This window comes from Anopheles cruzii, chromosome 3 (genome assembly GCF_943734635.1).
Source record: "Anopheles cruzii chromosome 3, idAnoCruzAS_RS32_06, whole genome shotgun sequence".
NCBI classification, from domain to species: Eukaryota; Metazoa; Arthropoda; class Insecta; order Diptera; family Culicidae; genus Anopheles; species Anopheles cruzii.
This window is the reverse complement of record NC_069145.1, coordinates 74,449,764-74,473,675: the sequence shown is the minus strand read 5'-3', so window position 1 is coordinate 74,473,675 and position 23,912 is coordinate 74,449,764. Positions and strand designations below refer to the sequence as shown.

At 51.3% G+C, this 23,912-nt stretch overlaps 2 protein-coding genes across 2 annotated transcripts; both read left to right on the top strand.

Annotated features, from left to right (window-relative positions):
* The first annotated feature begins 4,668 nt into the window (after positions 1 to 4,668).
* Positions 4,669 to 15,528, top strand: LOC128275076 (microtubule-associated protein futsch). The gene is made up of 5 exons (XM_053013458.1): positions 4,669 to 6,630; positions 6,705 to 6,857; positions 6,996 to 7,123; positions 7,766 to 7,869; positions 7,936 to 15,528. Exons 1-5 carry the CDS (start codon positions 4,669 to 4,671, stop codon positions 15,189 to 15,191), a joined length of 9,603 nt encoding a protein of 3,200 aa, XP_052869418.1. The 3' UTR covers positions 15,192 to 15,528.
* A 7,018-nt stretch (positions 15,529 to 22,546) lies between these two features.
* On the top strand, positions 22,547 to 23,587 carry LOC128270976 (nucleosome assembly protein 1-like 1). Its single transcript, XM_053008405.1, has one exon. It carries the CDS (start codon positions 22,547 to 22,549, stop codon positions 23,585 to 23,587), a length of 1,041 nt encoding a protein of 346 aa, XP_052864365.1.
* Positions 23,588 to 23,912: the final 325 nt, after the last annotated feature.

Below are 23,912 nucleotides of genomic sequence, written 5' to 3'. Positions count from 1 at the left end.
ATAGATAGAAGATTGTGGAACACGTGACTACGGCCACAATGAACATGTGTTTGCATCATAAAACAATAAAGTCGAAAAATCGAACAATACAACCATAACGATGTACGTGTTGCGTTTAAATATCAACAGGTGCGTCCTGATACGCATGAGCGAAATATGTTTGGCTTACCCATTGTAACCATGGAGTACGTTGAATCACAAACAATCAAAGCGAAAAATTCCCAAACAACTCACATGCCCATTGCCGACATTGCTCAGCAGCGTGCACCTCGATTTTACTATCATGGATATCTCCACGAAGCCAGTGTTTTCCTTTTCGTTGAATTATAAAATATTCGAAAAGTTAGTAACATGCGGGAAGTACGACGGTATCCATTCGTGTCTCACAATGGTAACCACCGCGGATAAGGTAAGTACCACATCTTCGACCGTCGGCCATGGATCATTTAGTGTGAGTGCTGCCTTCATAAATCAAGTGTCTCCAAAATGGACGATATGCAAAAAGTAGTTCGCATTCAACAATCCTTATAAGCGCCGCTCCCGCATCGTTCGATTAATCGCTCCAACCTGTCACGATCGTGTCGATCGACGAGCGCTGAACTTGAAACCGTTCGCTCAAATGATTCGCTTTTGATTTACGTACCTCGTACCACCAGATCCTAATACACACACCGCACAAACGATACGGGCTGCAAAACTCCAAACTTTCGATTTCGGAAATCAAAAACGACTTTGCGCTGCTCAACATGAACTTTCCGATACGGGCCATCGTGGCCGGACGTTTGAAGAAGGACGACGAACGTGACATTCTGGTGATTGGAAGTCCTTCACACGTTTTAGGTGGGTCAGGCACGTGCGTCGCGTTTGGGGCATTGGGGTGATCCGCCTTTTCTCTCCCTCCCTTCGTAGCGTACCATGTGGATGAAAACTGTAACATGTTCCAACGAGACTTTCACGAAGGGAAGAATTTCAAGTGCCATAACAGCCAAGGAAATTGGTTTTTTCACAAGCAATCTAGTTGCCATTGCAGTGTGTGATACTAGATTGTAACCCAGCTTTTCAATAATACAGTCTGTTCGTTTTTGTATTAAACCTGTAAGTAGTTTTGTTTTATTCAACAAATACCTATGCCAGTATGCTTTACAATATTTACCGAACCTGGTACCAATCGGCAGCATTCATGGAAGTAGAATAATAGATCAAACCAAACATCAAACAATCAATTGGAATCAAACTTCAAAGTATACTTAAATATTTAATTCCTGGCCATTTCGTGTCAATAAATTCACTAGAGTAGAGAGACGCTTCATCACTGATTAAATCAAGCACTAAAGAGTGCTGTCAATTTCGTACCCATGTGCTTTCGTTTACTAATGCGCTCGGCAGCTTATTTCGCTGCCCGCTTCATCAGCATATCCACGTGTTCCCAGCACCTAGATTGCGCGTCAGTCGTAAAGATTCCAAGGCCGACATTCGTGCCAGAGTAGATGCAATTGCACTGATAAGCAGCCAGATAGACGGGGCCACGCCTTCCCTAATCCACCAAACACCGGACTTCAAACACGGTAATGATAAAGTCGCGTGTAAACCCGCGAACTACACCTAACCTAACTGACATGCATTTGCGTGTTTTTTTCTCTCCTTTGCCCAACAAATACTCTTTAGCTCGAGACTCAAAAAGAATGATGTTACTTGCACTTGTCGGTCGAATCGGTGATTCGACACATTGACCAACTACGGACTGCAGGCGAACGAATACTCGCGGTCAGTAGTGGTGTCCGCGTGCCGTCCGAATGTTGTTTCCCTGCACACGCCAAAGGTTATGTTTGTTAATTGAAGTTTTCTGGTTTCGGCACGACGACCTGTTGTCAGTTTATGTGAGCTCCGCCATTGATGGACGAGAACCAACGAATACTGAAACAATAGTTGAAGGCAAACCGAGTGGTCACAACTGTCCCGGGGGACGTATAAATTGTCATCAGCCACGGCGGAACCAACATCACAGTTCGCTTGATTGGAAAAGAAATAATTCAATTTACACATTCGTGCATTTCGGAACTCTATTGCTTGCTCCGACACAGTTCTCCGACACCACACTGACCACACGAACGTGTAGGTAAGCCCCAACTACAGAGGTCCAACAATCTTTGTTGCCACACAAATATAAAAAATAACATCGAACCGATAAAATATTATCTAACATTCCTTATCGCCATCACGCCTTTCGCGTGTTGACCATTTTCACGCACATTATGTGCCGTGCCGGCCGTCGATAAATAAATTTGAACAAATATTGATTTAGCTAGTGGGCAAACCATAGCTGACCTGGCCTTACATCATAGGATGGAAACAGAACCACTTGTGCCTTGTGTTCTTGTGTCGCGCACTGCTCAAGAGGAACAACACTATTAGCACATTTGCACAACAATCAGCGGGACCAGATAGTTGCGTTCGGCCACTCAACAGCGAGCTATCATTATTCCGTGATTTAATGGCCACCGTAAAAAGGGCTACTGCCGCTGCATTGTACTACCAATTACCTTGCCGCGTGTATACTTCAAACGCGGTGTGCGCCCGGTATTAGATGGAAACGATCTCGATCTGATTGATTGGCTCCCGTGCACTGTATGAAGCGCTTCTCGAACTCAAGTAGCCTCAAGTTCTCGAGCAGGATTAGACATGCAACATAGGGCAATAAATAACGGTGAATAATGTATCACGTCGTCTCGTCGGCCGCCGACAATTAGGTCATTTTGGTTTTTACTTAATTGAATCCTAAAATATGCTGTCGATTCATCGCCCTTGACGAACCATTTACGAATGGTTGTTTGTTTTCCTTTTTTTATTGTCACCCTACCGGTTGAGAATCTTAAGCGGTTTTTGCTTGAAATAGCACTGCCGGTTCATTCTATGCGGGCCGCACACGCAATCCGAAAGACCGAAGGAGCGTGAGAGGAACTACACCGTTTTGGACGTCCTAACGGGCGGTGACATTGTCTAGCTATTTCGAAGTGATCTCATACGGTGATCATCGAAACCGCAACCGAAGCAACATCCGACAGCACCTTAGATGGGTGGGTGAAATGATCGCCGCCAAAGACGGTCATTTCACGGGGACACTCTGCATGGATTTTGCAGCTATCCGCCGGTGATCCACCGGTCCGGTCCTAGCGAGATTGCCCAGTCCGCACTGCCCGAGACAATATTTCTTCCGAATGAGATTTGAGCCACGGTATCGATGTGGCGCCGTCGAGTATGGACACTGTGCGATCGAGTTCTACAAATCTGGCCCCAAATCCGAAAGCAGGCGTAGGCCGAAACGATGGCGTAGGTGGCCCAGTCTGAGCTGCAGCTCCGAGTTGCGAAGGTGGTGGTTCTACTCGGAGCCGGTTTCGAAGCCACGGCCAACGAGGACAGAAAGAGAGAGAGAGAGAGTGCGATTTAATGCCGTCCTTAATCGGTCTGTCGCCCCCGTCATCTCAGGACCATCAACCGAATGTGCGAACGCACGGGAGTGAATCACGGTCCGATGAGCGGTTTCTTTCTAAATTTGGTATACGGGACATACGAGGCCAGGCCGAAAGCATGTCGACTGCCGGCATGAGGCCTATTTTTGCTGCATCTGTCTCGCTCCGCCCAAAACCGTTTGTGATAGTGATCACACCACAGCCTCGACGACCGATCAAAGCTTACGCAATGAAGTTAAATATAGCAACATTGTTTCCCGAAGTCTGCGGTTTCCCGGAGGAATCACCGCAAGAGATCGAATACGATCGATGCTGGCCGATCGCGTATCCCGCTGGGTTTCTTTTCGGGCGGCGGCGGCGGCGGGGACAACGCAACACCGTAAATCCTTCGCGGCCACTTCTTCCGCAGGCTTCGGACTTTCGCTCCGCGGCACCCGCCAACGACGCCGTCTGTACACGTAGGCGTACCAATACGCCCTTACAGAGCCAACATCGCCTCCCGATGTTGACTGTGTCGCGCCAGTAGAGACCTTCGCCGGGTCGTGGGCCGCCTCTCGTCATTCAGTCGTCCGCGGTTCATAATATTTAATTCATGGAACGAGCCTGCGCTGCGCTCAGTCACATCGTGTCCGCCGAACAGCAAACATTGTGCCAGCAAGTGATCTCCCGACCCGCGAGCGTTGCGTAAACGGCTTAAGCCCCCACACAGTGTCTCTCTCTCTCGTTCTCGCGAGATAGCTCTCTCCTGCAACCGGCACGCACACTATCAATAGAGCCGCGAGCCGCGAGAGGTGGCCCCGTGAGGTGTTCGTTCCGCGGTTGGCATCTTTTAGTTCGTTCGCGCAACCCGTTTTGAGCGCAGTGCCGTGTAGTGCCCCGAGTACGTGGAAGTGGTTTTTTTCTGCCATTGGATCCCCGTGAATTACCTCATCAATCTCTGTGCGTGTGCGGTCGGTGTTGGCGCAAAGCGTGTCAGTCAGTCGCGGCGCACCAGATGGTTTTAGAATCGTGTATAATTTGATAAGTGGCCATCGCCGACTCATCCCGCGGCCCGATAGTGGTTCGGTGGGGTGTGAAAAAAGTGCGTGCCACGGGAACGGGGCGCAAAAAAAAATCGCACGCCCGTCGAATATTATTAAACGGCGCCAAAAAGTGAGGTTCAATAGAGCTCAATAGTGTAGTGTGTTCTAAAGAAAGCGCCATGGGGTTGAACAAGCGCGATAAGCAGGATAAGCTAAAGACCCAGAGTTTGCTCGATTCGGAGCGATCGCACCACACGACAACGTCGACGGTGATGGTGGACCACGGTACGATCGCGGTGCCGCTCGAGTCGATGGCCACCGTTAGTGGGCACAGCAGTTCCTCGGTGGCGGCCCACTCGTCCAGCAGCCGCAGCAGCAAGTCGGAACAGTTCAGCAACACCCGTTCGTCTGGGGCCAGTAGTGAGATGCACAGCACCGGGAAAACCGTCCGTGTGACCGGGGACGAATCGAGCTCGAAGGTAGCCGAGCAGAAGTTCAGCTCCGTGAGCAGTGTGCGCAGTGCGGCCAGCAAATCTAAACAGATCGATAACATCATCGAAGAGATTCATCACATCGCTAGCGACACGATCGGCACGACAGAGCTGATTGGTGGTTCTGTGGTGTCGTCGTCGTCGTCGTCGCACGGTGCCAAGAACGTGACACAGGAAACGGTGCTAGTGACGGGCACCGGGTCCAAGAAGTACTCGATCGTGGGTGATCACGGGGCCACTAGTAGTGGTGTGTCGAGTGTGTCCGGTGATACCGCTAGTCAGCAAGTGATATCAGCCATCGGGCCGGCTAAGATCGAGATTACGAAAGTGGCTTTCGATCATGGCGCTGCCCTCAACACAGTCAGTAGCAGCAGTAGCACTAAGCAGCAGCAGAAGAGCAGCAGCAGCACCGTGAGTAGCAGCAGCAGCAGTGCCATAACGCAGAAGGAACAGAGTCAGCGCTCCTCGCAAAGTGCAGTGCACAGTGAAAAGCTCTCGTCTGAATCGCAGTCGAGCAAAAGTGAGCGCACGAGCAGCAGTACAACGACGGCGCACTCGGCATCCAGCAAGACATCGAAATCGGAAGGCCTCAGTCAAAGCGAGCTGACATCGTCCGAAACATTCCAAACGCTGGCCGGTGCCAGTGCATCTCATGCCCATTCAGCGATCAATGTTGATCGACAGAATGGTGCCTTGTTCGGTGCAGCGCCCTCTACGATCGTCCCGATGCGAGATCATTCCACGTACGATCAGCAATCATTCCAGAGCGTCGGGGCCGATGGACGCACCCGCCAGCAAGTCGATAGCCAGAGTTACTCCATGGCTCAAAGTCAGGCCCCGACGACCAAGACCGTGTACGATGCGGCTGGCAATAAAACAACTAGCACGTCCTCGTCGTACCAAGCCGCCCAAGGACACAGCACCTCGTCCTTCCACACTTCCGGTGGATCGGTGGATCACTCGACCACCGATCTGTCCGCGACCGCGAACGTTTCCACGTCCAGCTCAAAGGGCGCGACGTCCACGTCGAAAAGTACGCTCATCGACTCAACATCGCTGGAAAACTACACGAAAGCGCAGGACAGCAACGCCCAGCACTCCAGTATGCTGGCGAAGACCGAGTCCGCACACACGGTCGCAAGTCTGTCGTCGGTGCACGATGCACTCGCCAGTACCATCCAAAGCACCCAGCTGGTGACGGAATCGAACAAAGCGGACAGCAGCAGCCACACCGAGCAGCACTCCGAGTCGACTAAGACCCGCGAATCCGCCTCACACTACGCCCAGATGGACGAGCAGAGCAGCTCCCGGCGCAAGACGTCCGAGTTCCGCGAGCAGCGCGAATCGAATGCCGCCATCTTGAAGCGCAAGATCTACGATGAAGGTGGGCGCCGCTTGAACTTGATCGACGAAACAATCGTCCCCAAGGACGGCGTGACAGCCGGGCTGCAGGACGACGTGACCAACGTGACGAAGACGTCCTTCGAAGCGAAACTGTACAATCCCAAGCTGAAGCGCTGGGAGCTGGTCGATCAGAAGACCATCCTCGAGAAGGACGTTACCACCGAAATTCCGGCCGAGATTGTAAAGGAGCTGGAAGTGGAGCGGCCCGAGTTGGCCAACATCACCACCACCATTCAGCTCACGAAGGTAGGCTCACGAACGAACGTAAGCTAAGCCATAATGATAACGCCTGGGGGGGTTCTATTTCCGGCCGCTGACAGGTGTATGATGCAAAGACCAAGCAATGGAAAACGGTGGACCACAAGAAACACATCGACGTGCTGGAAAAGATTACGTTCCTCGAAGAAAACTCCGGTCGGTCCGAGCTCAACGAGTCGGAACAATCGAAAAACCTTCGATCGATCGACGTGGTGGTAAGTGGTTGCTCAATCAACACCTCGCGCGCACTTTGACACCCATAACTGATAATCTTCGATACCGGAACCTACATTCCGCCAACTGTTGGTATTGATTTATTTCTGTACATTTGCATTCGCACATTTCGCGTTCAGGACCGCGTGACTATCAAAGAAATGAAAGATTTAAGCGAAGACAAACGGCAACAGCTCAGCAAGTCCAAGAAGCGAATGGACGAACGGACCACTCAGGAGCAGTGCATCTGCGAAATCTGCACCTGCGGGTAAGTGGCGGCGTCGGAGCCGGCGAGAGACGAATTCTAGAAGCTTTCGTTTAAATTGCTTTCACCGCCCTCACGATCACTCTGTTCCAAGCCGATCACAATGTCCACAATCTCGACAACGATGTTGTTTCGCCTTTTTTATTGCTATTTTCCTCTGCGGCCGCGGTTGTGCTCTTTCCAAATGAGTAACCTCCGGCCGTGCGCGTAGCCCATAAATGGTCAATTGGCGAGTGGCGCGCCGTCGGCGGTTCGTTTGGGTCCCCTCGCTTCAATTTATGCTCATTTACACAAAGCCTACGCGAACGCCCGATGACATCATGCCGCCGACGATCGTCGGCGCGATTGTGTTGGTGCGTTCCCACTCAGTCCGCGGTGACCCCGCTGTCCATGTAGATCGCTACATTTTTTGTTTACTTTGTACTGTGACATGGCGACTTCCAGTGCCGGTCACAGCTGCATACATTGAAACGGTTCGTTAATGCATCATGACGCAAAGTACACGATTTTGTTTACTACATTATTAGCATTTCTATAAAGCTTTCAAGCCTTGCATTTCGCTCTCTCTCTCTTACTATTTCTCTTTTATGCTTGATGTCTAGCCAAACATTGGACTGACTTTTTTCTTTTTAAATTTATCTACAGCCGGCATAATTGCTTCAATTGTGGCGCTGGGGCAGTGTCAACGACACAAACAAAGTCCTCAAAGTACACAACGATGAGCAATTCGGAAAATTTTTACCACCAAGGTACTGTTGCTTTGCAAGGAAATCGGTCACAGTCATATAAAAATTCTTGTTGTGTTTCTGTTGCAGAAAATTTCAAATCTGAGCTCAACGACGAATCCTCTACTGTTCGACGCGGAACGTGGACCAAAGACGACGCCGAGCAGCATTCGAATCGCAGGGAGTCCTATACAGTCGAGCACAGCAGCACCGAACAGGATGTCACGAAACGTCGACTAACCTGGACACTGGATGACTTCGAAAATGTTGATATCAACAAAATCAAAACCGAGCGTGCAAAGCCGATTCGCCACGAGGATAATCTAAAACCAGAAGGACAATTCTATGCACCCGAACGCCAGGGCTATACACCGGGAGAACGGGTGAAGCCAATAAAACATGACGACAATCTCCGACCGGAAGGAAATTTTACAGCGCCCGAAAAGACAGAATATCGTTCGGGTGAACGGCCCAAGCCAATAAGACCTCAGGACAATCTAAAGCCTGAGGGCCAGTTTCAAACACCGGAAAAGACAATATACCAACCAGGAGAGCGCCCTAAGCCAGTTCGACACGACGACAATCTCCGACCGGAAGGAGACTTTGAGCGTCCCGAGAAATCTCCGTTCAAACCTGCAGAACGGCCGAAACAGGTTCGTCCCGAGGACAATCTTCGTCCTGAAGGTGACTTCTCAACACCAGATAAGCCTCAATACAGACCTGGAGAGCGACCGAAGCAGATAAAACCAGAGGACAACCTAAGGCCTGAAGGAGATTTCCAAGCACCGGATCGTCCACAATACCTTCCAGGAGAGCGTCCGAAACCAGTTCGTCACGACGATAATTTGCGCCCTGAGGGAGACTTTGAGCGTCCTGAAAAATCTCCGTTCAAACCTGCAGAACGCCCAAAACAGGTTCGTCCTGAGGATAATCTACGTCCGGAAGGAGACTTCGAGCGTCCTGAGAAATCTCCGTTTAGACCAGCAGAACGCCCGAAACAGGTTCGTCCTGAGGATAATCTACGCCCGGAAGGAGACTTCACAACGCCAGATAAGCCTCAATACAGAACTGCTGAGCGACCGAAGCAGATAAGACCAGAGGACAACTTGAGGCCTGAAGGAGATTTCCAAGCACCGGATCGTCCACAATACCGTCCTGGAGAGCGTCCGAAACCAGTTCATCACGACGATAATTTGCGCCCTGAAGGAGACTTCGAGCGTCCTGAGAAATCTCCGTTCAGACCTGCAGAACGCCGGAAACAGGTTCGTCCTGAAGACAATCTTCGTCCTGAAGGTGACTTCTCAACACCAGAGAAGCCTCAATATAGACCTGGAGAGCGACCGAAGCAAATAAGACCAGAAGACAATCTAAGACCGGAAGGAGATTTTGAAAGACCACAACCTACAGTTGTCGGAAAGGCCGATAGAGCTCAAATCATTCGTCATGAAGATAACCTGTACATGGAAGGAAACTTTGAACGCACAGAGAACACTGTTTACATAGCTGGGGAACGTTCGAAACCCATCCGTCATGACGACAATTTGCGACCAGAGGGAAACTTCGAGCGTCCTGAAAAATCTCCGTTCAGACCTGCGGAGCGTCCGAAACAGGTTCGTCCCGAGGATAATCTTCGTCCTGAAGGTGACTTCACAACACCAGATAAGCCACAATACAGACCTGCTGAGCGGCCGAAGCAGATAAAACCAGAGGACAATCTTAGACCGGAAGGAGATTTCCAAGCACCGGATCGTCCACAATACCTTCCAGGAGAGCGTCCGAAGCCAGTTCATCACGACGATAATTTACGCCCTGAAGGAGACTTCGAGCGCCCTGAGAAATCTCCGTTCAGACCCGCAGAACGCCGGAAACAGGTTCGTCCTGAAGACAATCTTCGTCCTGAAGGTGACTTCTCAACACCAGATAAGCCTCAATACAGACCTGGAGAGCGACCGAAGCAGATAAGACCAGCAGACAATCTGAGACCGGAAGGAGATTTTGAAAGACCACAACCTACAGTTGTCGGAAAGGCCGATAGAGCTCAAATCATTCGTCATGAAGATAACCTGTACATGGAAGGAAACTTTGAACGCACAGAGAAAACTGTTTACATAGCTGGGGAACGTTCGAAACCCATCCGTCATGACGACAATTTGCGACCAGAAGGAAACTTCGAGCGTCCTGAAAAATCTCCGTTCAGACCTGCGGAGCGTCCGAAACAGGTTCGTCCCGAGGATAATCTTCGTCCTGAAGGTGACTTCACAACACCAGATAAGCCACAATACAGACCTGCTGAGCGGCCGAAGCAGATAAAACCAGAGGACAACTTAAGACCTGAAGGAGATTTCCAAGCTCCGGATCGTCCACAATACCTTCCAGGAGAGCGTCCGAAGCCAGTTCGTCACGACGATAATTTGCGTCCTGAAGGAGACTTTGAGCGACCTGAGAAATCTCCTTTCAGACCTACAGAACGCCCGAAACAGATTCGTCCTGAGGATAATCTACGTCCAGAAGGAGACTTCGAGCGTCCTGAGAAATCTCCGTTTAGACCTGCAGAACGACCGAAACAGGTTCGTCCTGAGGATAATCTACACCCGGAAGGAGACTTCACAACGCCAGAAAAGCCTCAATACATAACTGCTGAGCGACCGAAGCAGATAAGACCAGAAGACAATCTGAGACCAGAAGGAGATTTTGAAAGACCACAACCTACAGTTGTCGGAAAGGCCGATAGAGCTCAAATCATTCGTCATGAAGATAACCTGTACATGGAAGGAAACTTTGAACGTACAGAGAAAACTGTTTACATAGCTGGGGAACGTTCGAAACCCATCCGTCATGATGACAATTTGCGACCAGAGGGAAACTTCGAGCGTCCTGAAAAATCTCCTTTCAGACCTGCGGAGCGTCCGAAACAGGTTCGTCCCGAGGATAATCTTCGTCCTGAAGGTGACTTCACGACGCCAGATAAGCCACAATACAGACCTGCTGAGCGACCGAAGCAGATAAAACCAGAGGACAACCTTAGACCGGAAGGAGATTTCCAAGCACCGGATCGTCCACAATACCTTCCAGGAGAGCGTCCGAAGCCAGTTCGTCACGACGATAATTTGCGCCCTGAGGGAGACTTTGAACGTCCTGAGAAATCTCCTTTCAGACCAGCAGAACGTCCGAAACAGGTTCGTCCTGAGGATAATCTACGTTCGGAAGGAGACTTCGAGCGTCCCGAGAAATCTCCGTTCAGACCTGCAGAACGCCGGAAACAGGTTCGTCCTGAAGACAATCTTCGTCCTGAAGGTGATTTCTCAACACCAGATAAGCCTCAATACAGACCTGGAGAGCGACCGAAGCAGATAAGACCAGAAGACAACCTGAGACCAGAAGGAGATTTTGAAAGACCACAACCTACAGTTGTCGGAAAGCCCGATAGAGCTCAAATCATTCGTCATGAAGATAACCTGTACATGGAAGGAAACTTTGAACGCACAGAGAAAACTGTTTACATAGCTGGGGAACGTTCGAAACCCATCCGTCATGACGACAATTTGCGACCAGAGGGAAACTTTGAGCGTCCTGAAAAAGCTCCGTTCAGACCTGCGGAGCGTCCGAAACAGGTTCGTCCCGAGGATAATCTTCGTCCTGAAGGTGACTTCACGACGCCAGATAAGCCACAATACATACCTGCTGAGCGACCGAAGCAGATAAAACCAGAGGACAATCTTAGACCGGAAGGAGATTTCCAAGCACCGGATCGTCCACAATACCTTCCAGGAGAGCGTCCGAAGCCAGTTCGTCACGACGATAATTTGCGCCCTGAGGGAGACTTTGAGCGTCCTGAGAAATCTCTTTTCAGACCAGCAGAACGTCCGAAACAGGTTCGTCCTGAGGATAATATACGTTCGGAAGGAGACTTCGAACGTCCCGAGAAATCTCCGTTTAGACCTGCAGAACGCCGGAAACAGGTTCGTCCTGAGGACAATCTTCGTCCTCAAGGTGACTTCACAACGCCAGATAAGCCTCAATACATAACTGCTGAGCGGCCGAAGCAGATAAGACCAGAAGACAATCTGAGACCGGAAGGAGATTTCCAAGCTCCGGATCGCCCACAATACCTTCCAGGAGAGCGTCCGAAGCCAGTTCGTCACGACGATAATTTGCGCCCTGAGGGAGACTTTGAGCGTCCTGAGAAATCTCCGTTCAGACCGGCAGAACGTCCGAAACAGATTCGTCCTGAGGATAATCTACGTTCGGAAGGAGACTTTGAGCGTCCGGAGAAATCTCCGTTTAGACCAGCGGAGCGACCTAAGCAGAAACGCCCCGAGGACAATTTAAAAACTGAAGGAGAGTTTGTCACTCCTGAGAAGCCACAGTTCAGACCTGCTGAACGACCGCAACAAATTAAACCGCAAGACAACCTTAAGCCAGAGGGCAATTTTGATCGTCCGAAGCCTGTTACGGTGGGAAAGGCCGATCGAGCGCAAATCGTCAAGCATGAAGATAATTTGCGCGTCGAAGGCACCTTCGATCGGGTGGAAAAAACGGTTTATGTGGCCGGTGAGCGGCCAAAGCCGATTAAACCGGACGACAACTTGCGTCCGGAAGGACAGTTCGTCACTCCAGAAAAGCAGGCCTACCGCCCCGCAGATCGACCGAAGCAGATTAAGCCGCAGGACAATCTTCGTCCGGAAGGAGACTTCGAACGGCCACAAAAATCAACGGTTGGACCAGGCGAACGTCCGAAACCAATTAAACACGATGACAACCTGCGCCCGGAGGGAACTTTCGACAGGCCGGAGAAAGCTCAGTTCAAACCTGCCGAGCGGCCGAAACAAATACGGCCCGAAGATAACCTTCGCACCGAGGGAAGCTTTGAGAAACCCGAAAAACAACAGTTCCGTCCCGCGGAAAGACCGAAACAGGTGAAACCACAGGATAATCTGCAGATCGAAGGTGACTACAACTCGTTCAAGGATTACAACGAGCAGAAGCAACGGAAGGAAGCCATACTGAAGGAGGTGCAAGAACCGACCATCGCTGACGGCGCAGTACTCGTGACGACGCAAACTGTCACCACGATTCTTAAGGGAGATAAAAAGACACCGACTGGCAGACAAACAACCACAACCGAGTCACAGGATCTTTCCGCTCGCTCGGAAGAGACTTTCGCTCATAGCCACACGGAAAGCCATCAGCATCAGCTTAGTAGCGAGCATGTCGCTAGCTCCAATGCTGTAAAGCACACTCAAGCACAACGCATTGAAACCAGTAGCAACGACCGAGATCGTAGTACACATCGATCCACAACGAACCAAACGCAATCGATTCATGACGTTTCTGGGCGAAATATTGCCGAATCGATGACCACCAATCGGGTAAATGGAGCAACGATGGTGAGCGGGGTCTCCGAAGAGCACGCCAGTCACAGCACGCAGTCCACGTCGTCCAGCTCCAAAGTCCACAAATCGTCCTCCTCGATGCAGCAGCAGTCTGCCGTCAGCAGTACACAGGAAGCACACCACCGCATTCAGCACGGAACTCACGGTGACCAATCCAGCGTACTGTTGGAGACCCAAAATGGTGGACCTACGCTCGGCTCGAATGTACATTCGCGCGAAAAAGTGACCGGTTCACAGATGTCTTCCACCAGCAGTCGACTGGTTGTCGACGGAAAGGTCATCACGGACAAATCGGCAACGAGCCAGCACGCTTCCAAGAAGCTAGCAGTTGATGGCGTACTCGTGACGGATAAAAGTTTCACCGAAAGACACCAGAGTGGTTTCGATGGAATGGACAGTGTGCAGCACCTGCAGCAGGGTGCAACCACGTCTATCCAGCACGGGGATCATCAAGTACACGATGCAACCGCCAGTTCCATCGGAGCACATTCGATGAAGAAAACACAGAGTCAGACAGTTCGTTCTAGCAACAATATTACTCACAGCGACTCGACCAATGGCACGGTGCATCGAAACGGAACTGTCGGCTCCCCCAAACAGCCGTCGTCTGGGCAGGCTACGGAAACGCAGGTCAAGAAACTGATTGGCGGAAAATGGGTGACGAAGACGATCAAGACTGAGAGCAAGTCGAGCCATCAGCAGCAAGGAGCGGAACACGCTCTACCCTCATCTCAACGCCAGCCGGACCAGATTGTGCTATCGGAGCAGCAAATGCAGAAGCAACATCACAGCTCCACTGGCACCTCGGAAATGCACACGCACAGCTCATCCACCAGCTCTTCGGTGATGAAATCTCAATCGAGCAGTAAGATGACCAGCGAAAAGACTACCCAACGAGGAACAGTCGAGAGCGTGACGGCAGCTGGTTCACCGTCGGGGCGTGCTGGCGGGGCCCGTGGCAGTTCCAGCATCGTGCTAGGGCAGTCTACCGTTGACAGTGGTGTCTCATCGCGCCGAGCAACAGCCCAGCAACAATCAACCACCACCAAGCTGATCGGTGGTAAACTTGTTCAAGTTTCCGCTTCAAACGACAGCAACAACAACGCTGCGGCTGGCAAATCGTCAACCCTCGCACATTCCGCGACCGATCACACCTCGAGCAAAACATCGACATCGTCCTCGCACGTGGCGCAATCTAGCAAGACCGAATCGAGCAGTCACACGACCAGCAAGGCGGTTTCCTCCAGTACCGCGGCTGGTCAGCACCATCGGAAGAGCACGTTCGCGTCCAGCGAGAACGTGAACAATGCAATCCTCTGCCGAGCGGCACAGGGACCGCAGGCTGCCACCGGCACCGCACTGCACGTTACCAACGGCAGCACGAGCAGCATGAGTGCTTCCGGTTTCAACCAGCGCAAGAGTATCTCCAATCTCAACGACAGCGCCATGTACACGACGACCAACCGTACGAGTTACAGCTCACTGCATCGTCGCGAGAAGGAGTCGGCCGAGACGCGGATGCAGAACTATGTGAAGACCCTGGAAACCGGCACCATTGCGAGCCGGAACGTCCGTGGACAGGCCTGTCCACCGCCTTCGCTGGGCGGACTCGGGCTTAGTAGCGGCAGTGGCATGAGTGGCACCCACAACAACATCAGCAGCAGCAGCAACCGGAGCACCAATACCACGTCGGTGTCAACCAACAGCTCGTCGATGGTTAATGAGAAGGCACTTCGTGACTACCACACGGCCATGAATGTTTCGCGCAGCTCGACGAAGGCCAACGCATCCAGCATCTCGTTCGGGGACGATAAGTTCCACGGCAGCAGCTCGTACAAGGTGCAATACATTCAGCAGCACGAAGGACGCTGCCCAGTGGCGGAGCACGACAGCTTGAAGCAGCACAGCAGGATCACCAAGCAGCACACGTACTACGTGCGGGACAAGAAGTAAACGGAAGCCCCTTTCCCGTTTATATCCATTTACACACTTTATCTGTTTTGTTTGTCTCTTTATTCGGCTTGGGCGCTGTTAGCGCCCCGTTATCGCAAAGTGTAATCATCTTACATACGCATATAGAAGTTATGTTACATTTTTTTCTCGCAACGACCCATATCTACCACAACGAATGCGAAATGCTCGTGACAAAAGACTAATTGTTGGCAATATCTTTTTCGGCAAACTCGGACCACCTTAGTGGCCCACTAACAGTTAAGCAATATTATCGTTCGCAATATAAATTATATCAACTACGCTATTTTGAATAAAAGTTTATTTTTCGACAAACAGGTGGGTTTTTTTAGTTTGAATAGCTTTCCTATTTACTTTGACATTTCGCACCGATGTTTAATGGATGCGAGGTAAGTTAAAAAAATGATAATCCAGGTAACCGTTTAAAACCCGTTTCCAAAACTCACCATAACTGTGATAGAATATCACATAAATCATATCGCAATCGCAGAACTCTTTATGATAATTCAAATAAATAGGTTTAATTCGAAGAGAACCATTTGGCAAGAGTGCGATGTGTCTTTGTTACAACCCATCCATCAGCTCGCGCAGTAAAAAGAGGGAAAAACTCCGCTTCCGTCCCGAGTAGAGGGAATTGTTGTTCCAGAATTTTACAACAACAACACGGAGCGCACATGGCCAATCACGTTGTTCCCAGCCGGCGGGGGGGAATGCATTTCCAGACGACGCCACAGACGCCACAACGCTCCCCTCACGTCCCGAAATCCATGACGTAGCGTACAAAACGGCGCGACAACAAGTCGTCGGTTTTATGTTGTCAATTCGGGGCCGACGGTTCGAAGCCGAACGCCTCGAACCGAACCGAATGACGCCTCGCGGGGTGGCCTGAACTGAAGGGAGGCCGATGGAGCGTTTCGGAAACGTTTCGCTCCCTCCCTGCAACCCTGCGCGAGACGTTGGTCCGAAATGAGGGTCGAAATCGATAAGTTTCCAAACGATGCGAGTATTCCGATCAACCGCACATTATTCACTTGTTGAAAGGGTGGTTTTTTAAACTAATTTTAGTATGTATAAATTTTTTCAAGGAGGAATTTTTCTAACAACCCCTTATGTAAAGGAGTTCTTATTTACACGTTTCATAAATAAAATTATGTTGATTAAATGGCGATCGGTTTTATGTTCCCATTTTTCCCAAATTCTTCTAACCACCGGTACTTTTCAGCCAATACGCCGAAATTCTCTTACGAACACCAACAAAGGCACAGATGCTTCGGTCGCGCACACACACTGACGAATATGGCCACATGGCCAGTAGCAGTGCGCACACTCCCCGCGGCGGACCGATGTTGTGCGAGATCAAGAGATGCTGCTGCGTGCGTGCGTCCTATCTTCGGCCGTCGGTGGTTTTTCAGTCCGTCGCTAGCGCTGGACGCGCTCAGAACCGCTTTCACACGGACCCATAGTTGCCGGGATCCAAGCAACACGGTGAATCTTCCTACCCATCGAGCTACCCGCGAAGTGACAGCCCTTGACGAAAGTGTGTGCGTTGTGCGATAGTGCGAAAACCATATTGCACCGATCGTGCTGTGCGATTGTCGGTGAGGTCCTTCAGTGAGCACCCGTGCGCCTCCATGTGTCGGTGGAGACACGCGGTGGAGACGCCCAGTTTTTCACGAAAGTGCAGCTTTCTTCGCGACGGACCCAGTAAGAAAACTGTTTACCTTCACGTGCGCGGCCCGAAGCGTCCCTGTGTGTGTGTGTTGGTGTGTCGAAACGTCAATCGCCGTAGCGCCGCGCGCTGTCCGCGTTTTCGGCGATAAGCGCTGCAACCCGCGATACTACCTCAACCGTAAGTACCTCCCGCGCCCAATGTGCCGCGCTTGATTGTGTATGCAACACGCGATGACGACAACGACGGTGGCCACCACCAACACAAACCCACACCGGGCTGCCGAGTGTGTTTTGCGGCAGAACAGAACACCCGCAAAAGCTGACGGTGTCAACGCCGGAGCCTCCGTTCGGTCACTTCCTCGTTCGGGCGGGGGTCGGAGAGCGATGAACGAACGGACGAAGTCCGATCGTGTAACTAAGCGATGCGGAACAAACTTCGTTCCTGGCAAGCCTCGCCAAATCACCCACGCGGGCGTCTTACGAAGCACGAAGGAATCAATTTTCCACCACCACCCGGCCGGCGCCCGGTGGACAAAAAAGAAAAGCAAAAACCAGGAAATACCCGAACCGAAAGCATTAGAGAGCAGCGCGCAATCGAGGGGCAACGCAAAGTAAACTTTGCCACCAGCATTCTCGCCCGTGTCCGTCCGTTCGCGTTCGTTGACCTCGACCGCTCGTGGGCACAACGCCCGGCCAACGGGGATGGGATTAATATTTATTTTTCCCGGCGCGCGGTGTTGCGAGCGGTGCCAGAAGTGAAGACAAGATCCGTGCAAACAGCCTCGTGTACACACACTGTCACTTCACTCACTCGCTTCTCACTCCCGATCCCGGCTCACTGCTTCACGGAGATGAGCTAATCACTCACCAGCGCACGGCCTACCCCGGCGCTGTAGATCGTACCGTTTTATTCGCGCCTTATTGTGACACGTATTCGAATCTAGCGTTATTTTTTTTTGAGGTTCATCGGTTTTGTTCTTGTCTTAAGCCCGGCAAGATGACGAAGCTGGCCAAGCCGCAGATCAGCCGCCAGACGAACGATGATGATGCCTACCGTACGCGAGCCGCTCTAGAATTGTGCTTGCCTCATTTGTTTGCGATGTCCGTCGGTTAATAGCATTTTTATAACTTCCATCTACCCGTCCCGCGAGCGCCACCCGCCTATTCCCGTGACGTACATGGCGACCGCAGTTACGCAGTTTGGGAGCAGATGGATGTCCAATACAAAACAAAACCAAACCAGCTCGGCGAAAAGAACATGAAAAGGTTTTCTTTCTCTTTCCAAGGCCCCCCGCTTCCAAGGTTGGTCGTTTTCCGGGAAAAATGGAAAAACTTTTACGTCAATTTTGTGGATTAGACGCAGTAATGTTTAAGTGCCCGGTATTGATTCGATGCCCGAATGCTTTCGTCGTAAAATGTCGTTAAAGGTCGATTGGGAGCACTGTAGGCCAGGCTTTTGGTAATCATTTTACCTTTCGTTCTGAATTATTGGGTTTATTTGGAAGCAACTTCAATGAGAATGACAATTTCCAATCAAATAATTTATAAGCCTCAGCAAGAGCTCTTGGATGAGCTGTCAAACTTCAGTAAACCACCAGCGATAGATTCGGATTATCAAAGTATCCTTGTTTGTTCAACTATTCTTAAGCGAAAAACCTACTAAATTCTACGACAAATCAAAGCCCAGCATGGTGAAGATGTAAATCACGTTCGACGCACAGTAACGTCACCACATGGAAATTCACTGGAACACATCATTCAATTCGTCACCCAATTCATCGCCGTTGGGATTGCGAGTTCCGCCCACCCCAATAAAAAGAAGTAAAAACCTCCCTATCGAATGCATTTCTGATTTTCATTGTTTTTCCTCGTTTTCATCCGGCCCGACCCAGCTCCTCCCGCTGTCCGTTCCACCGTTTTCCACGGGGTGGCACACGACCAAAACGCGTCACACTCGCCATGCAATGAATCGCCTGCGCATACCGACCGCGACACGGCGTTCATCATCGGGCCGAATCACGACGACGTCGAACGCCACACCGAACCCTAACACTCAGGCAGCGTTTATGTTGAACCGGCCCGCGCCTATGTTTGACGGAACGGCCGCAGCATTACGAACCGTCGATTCAGTTGACAGTGAAACTTCCGCCGTGTCGGACATCCCGCCCCGAGAGCATTCAACCCGCGAACCCGAGTTCACGCAGTGATAGGATAGGGTGTTATAAGAACCGTAGCTTAGAGTCCAGTGAATCCAGTGCAGTGGTTCCCCCGGGAAGCGTTTGGGCATTTGTTTCGATTTCGGTATGCAAATTAGGCCGGTGTCGTGAGTGATGTTAGACGATTATAGCCCAGACCGAACGAATCGGTTCCCTAATGATCGGTTCGCTTCGGGGCGTTAGTACCGGGAAAACAGGTACGCCCGTCGCCTGTAAGTGGTGCCCGCAAATTGGCCCCTAATGTCGTCCGGCTTGAGGTGAATAACCGCCCGCGGAAGCTCCGTGATGGTTAATCATCGGTAGCATGTAACTCGATATCGGATCGGCCAGGCATTCGCCCGACCGAAGCTTACTTTTCGGGGGGTTCGGGGGGATGGAGCATTAATGTGAACCAAACCACAGTCACAGTGCTGCTAAGCGATCGTCACACAGCAGACGAACACTATTGTTTCTGATGCCAAACGCGGCGCGCTTTGACGCTGCCTTTTCGACCCGGCGGCGGTCTCGATGTGATGAGAAGGTGTGATAAATGAGAGCGTTAATTCAATTAACAACCGTGGCGGGCACCGACAAGCAGAGCGTATCAGGTTCGCCGTGGAGCGTGAGCTTCGGTCAAAGTACCGGCGCCTATGCGTGCTGCCTGTCCTTATATGGGGCTTAATCTTTCGGCAAAAACTCGTTTGATCTACAGCACTTAAGTCGACACAAAATGTGTGAAGCGGCACTCCGAATCAAGATCAAGAGGAAACAAGGAATTTTTGAATGTTTTAGTACGAATAGTAACGGGGATAAAAAACGGGGAGCCCTATTTGAGTGCCGTCCACGAACGGCTTGCATACCTTCGCCCCACCGGAGGCGTTTGATGATTATGCAAAAATGTTTGGCTCAAGTTTTACTCGCCTCGGGCACGGAATTCGTGCACGGAGCACGAGTACTGTTGTTCCACTCCCTTTGCAGACGTTCAACGACTCCTTGCGACCTAACTTTCGCCGCATCGTACCTCCATCGCCGGTACTCTCGACGCATCGGCCCATTTTTTTTTTACCCCAAACTGGTCGCTGGTGCATGCTCGCTCCCGGGCATGGAATATGAATTATGATGGCCGCCATTCCCGGAACGTCACGGAACGTGAGGGGTCTCGTGTGGGGAAGGAAGGCAACACTTTCTGCACTGCGAGCTGCGCTTTTACTTCGCCGCACAATGTATGCTTTTTAGTACATTCAGTCATGCGAACGCTTGTTGCACGTGGAGCGATGCAAATTAAAGTGCAGTTATGTTGCCTCCTTTCGCATGGAGTGTGTGTGTGTGTGTGTGTGGCATCGCAAAGTTTTCACTCCAATTAACGGCCCCCTAGGGCAGCGGTTTTTAATGGAACCTTCACGTTTCTTCCTGTCGAGTCGTCGTTGCCATTGTGTAGTATTTTTAAAGCAAGTTAATTTTAATCCTTACTCATTTCGATGAGTTTTCATCATTCCCTCGCACATTCTTTTTGACCCAATATTGAGTGCGTTCACTCGTAGGGCCTGCCAAGGTCGTCGACACAGGAGAAAGACGATTAATCTTCGTTTGTTCATCTTCAACACTAGTCCATTCGCCCCAATCGTGATACGCCCGCATGACCGGCACGGCTCGGTTCGTGACCGGTAGCCCTGCAGGGTCTGGCCCACACTTTCGCACCACACTTATGAGCAACCGGCCCACCCCGCCCCGGCAGAAATCGATACCGAAACTGACCGACCCACCGCGCCATGTGGCAAAAGCATTCCACGGAAAACGGCTCCACACGAGAGCAAACAGTGGGCCCGTTTGTTGTCCCAAGCAAGGCGGCTTCTATATTAAACCTACTCTCTGAGGACGTTCGCACCGTTGTTGCTACCCGACAACTCCCGGGCAGCCTTTTTGGACCCTTCGCAACATCCAACGGGTTCTCCTGCGTGGCTCTGTCCCGGGCTCGAATTACGAGCGTGCTCATTACTTCATGAACGCTGTAGATACACTCGTGGGGAGACGAGGCCGGCGGACGAGGATGGTGGAGCCTAGCCTGCCCACTTGGTAGAATTCGTCCGTTGTATTACATAAGACACAGGCACGCTACGCGGGCCCGGACTGCAGCACGTTCTTCCACCGGGCGAGTTGATGACGCCATTGGCCACACGGCCACCTAGCGACACAACCGGAATGAAAGTGAAAGCGTAGAACAAGGTGAAAACCGCTTTTCTCAGGGGCCACGCAAAAGGGGCGCAAACACCGTCATCATCGCAACGGTGGTTGGCAACTTTAAAGGACTTCGGTGCCCCGCGTGGCACACGGCGCTAGATCCTTCCCGCCGATACGCCGTTTTATCCGTCGCGACATCGGGACCGTACCGCTCGATTGGCACCATGTTGTCAAGCGTTTTGTTCGCGACATTCTTTCCCCCGTTCGGATTCGTTTTTGGTTAACGGACACGAAGCGGATGCACGCTACTCACGCGCAGACAACATCATCAAAAATGGGGCACTTCCCTCGGGCTCGGGACCCGCTCTTCCCGAACGGGCAACGGAAAACGGAACGGGCGCGCCACGTTACGCAACGCCATGTTGGTTTTGGGAAAAGTCGTAAAATTATATGCGTTCAGTCGACGATGCCGGGGAAAATCGGCAACATTGACCTAGATTTCGAAGGATACGCAGGGAGGTTACCCGTTTTTTTTTTGGGCCCGCCGGTTACGCTGGTGTCCTAGAAAACCTTCATGTAGGTGCTCCTGAAGCGGGAATATTGTGGGCCTGTTGTTCAGTTTAATGCGCCATAAAGCCGAACGGGGCGGCTGATAGCCCGCCGCCGATCCTGGATTTTGTTGGGCAATGTTTGGGCTCTTTGCAGGGTGCGTGGCTTTAACCTGCTCCGCCTCTGGAGCCGTTGGGTAGCCTTCTGCCAGCGGACCCCCTTTACGGCCATCTCATCGGTATTCTGAGCCACGCGCAAGGCCATGGCCCCTCGATCATAAACTGGGTAGCTATTGCGCCATCGCTCTGTTCTGCCTACATGTTGCGCAGCAAAAATTCCATCAATTTTTAACTTGTTTATTTACCCAATCAAGCATTTGTTGGGGAAAAGCGCATCGATTGGGTACTAAACCCCCGTTATTTGTTGGATAAAATTCAATTTTGACAACAATTCCATTATTTTATTATCGACGTTGTACTATTAGTTGATTCCAATAAACCATTTGCACCATAAACCATTTGGTGGCAATTTTCATTTCAAGCGGTTTTCGGTGTAAAAATTTGAATTGCCTTGAGACGATAAAATGCAAAGGCAACTTTGATGAGAATGCTATTCGCTCGAACGAAATAAAACCATCACAGCAATCCTGTGCGGCGGTTGAGCACTTAGTTCGCCTCCGGCACAAGACGAGTGCAGTACCGTTTACGACCGAGAGACCGAACCGAGCTGAAGAAAGAAATAAAAATGGAATCCCAAGCCGGTGCCGCACTTGAGACGGAAGTATCGAGCGCCGTTCCGCCCGCCGAAGCCAACCCGTTGGTGGCGGAAATCGAAGAGCGTGTTAAGCAAATTTCTTTCAATCTGCCCCCAAAGTCACCGCCGGGCAATCTCGGTGCAGGCAGGGTGCAGGCATTGGGCAAAATTCAGCGGCAGATCATCGAAAAGGAAGTTAAATTTAATCACATGGCCCACGCGCTAGCAGCCGAGTTTCAGTCGGAGTTTGACGAGTGTTACGAGGCATTGGCACGCATTGTGCGCGGATCCGATGTGCCGCAGCGGTTGGAACCGGACGCAGCGGCGCTCGAAGCCGCGGATCAACCGACGGGCATCGTGGACTTCTGGCTGACGGTTCTCAAGGCCAGTATCCTGAGCGGTCAGATTGGGTCGGCGGATGAGGCGGTATTGAAAAAGCTGAAGGACATACGCTGCGTGCTGAAGGCGCTGCCGATGCCGGGCTTCGTGCTAGAGTTTCACTTCGAACCGAACGATTACTTCACGAACGAGGTGCTGACTAAGGAGTACTTCCTGCGCTACGCTCCCAACACGCTGAAGCCGGCCATGGTGGATGGGTTCGAAATTTTCGACTGCGTCGGGTGCAAAATCGACTGGAAGCCGGGCCACAATCTGATCGAAGCGAGCGAAGCCGAGACGAACGCCGGAGCGTCGTCGTCGGTTAGGACTACGTTTTTCAGCTTTTTCGAGCCGGAAAAATTCACAAACGACGATCTCGATGCGGAAATCAATGGGGCCATGCTGGAGTGGGACTTCCAGCTCGGGTACTACATCAGGGAGACGATCGTTCCCCGGGCGGTGTCGCTGTTTCTTAAGGAAGTGTGCAGTGTGAAGGAAACGTGTCAAAACTGCGGCAATGAGCGCTGCGTGTACACGGACTACGTCAAGTTCATCCCGTACTGCTCGTCGACGGGCACCGGTGACGAGCTGGGCAACAGCACGTTGCTGGTCGAAGTTGGGTCGTTGGCCGACGATAGCGTGCATGAGAAATAGCAAACGGATGGTTCCACCTAAACAAGCAGACATTGAACTTACAAACGGGAAAACACGTCACTAGAAAAAAATATTGCATAAATTTAATTTAATTCAAGCAAATCTCTCGATGAGTGCTAACTAATAAATGCTAATGGTTGCTGGTGGTTGATGACCCCAGCCCAAAAACGCACCGAAGCGTTGCACTCTTCGCGCGGGCGGAAGTTCTCACGGTTTACTGTTTTGATTGCACCCATTAAAGGAACAACCGGCCACGGTTGGCACAGGGGTGCGTACTCCGTATATTGTCCGGTGCCAAGTGTGCCTACCGAAAATCGGGTCATTA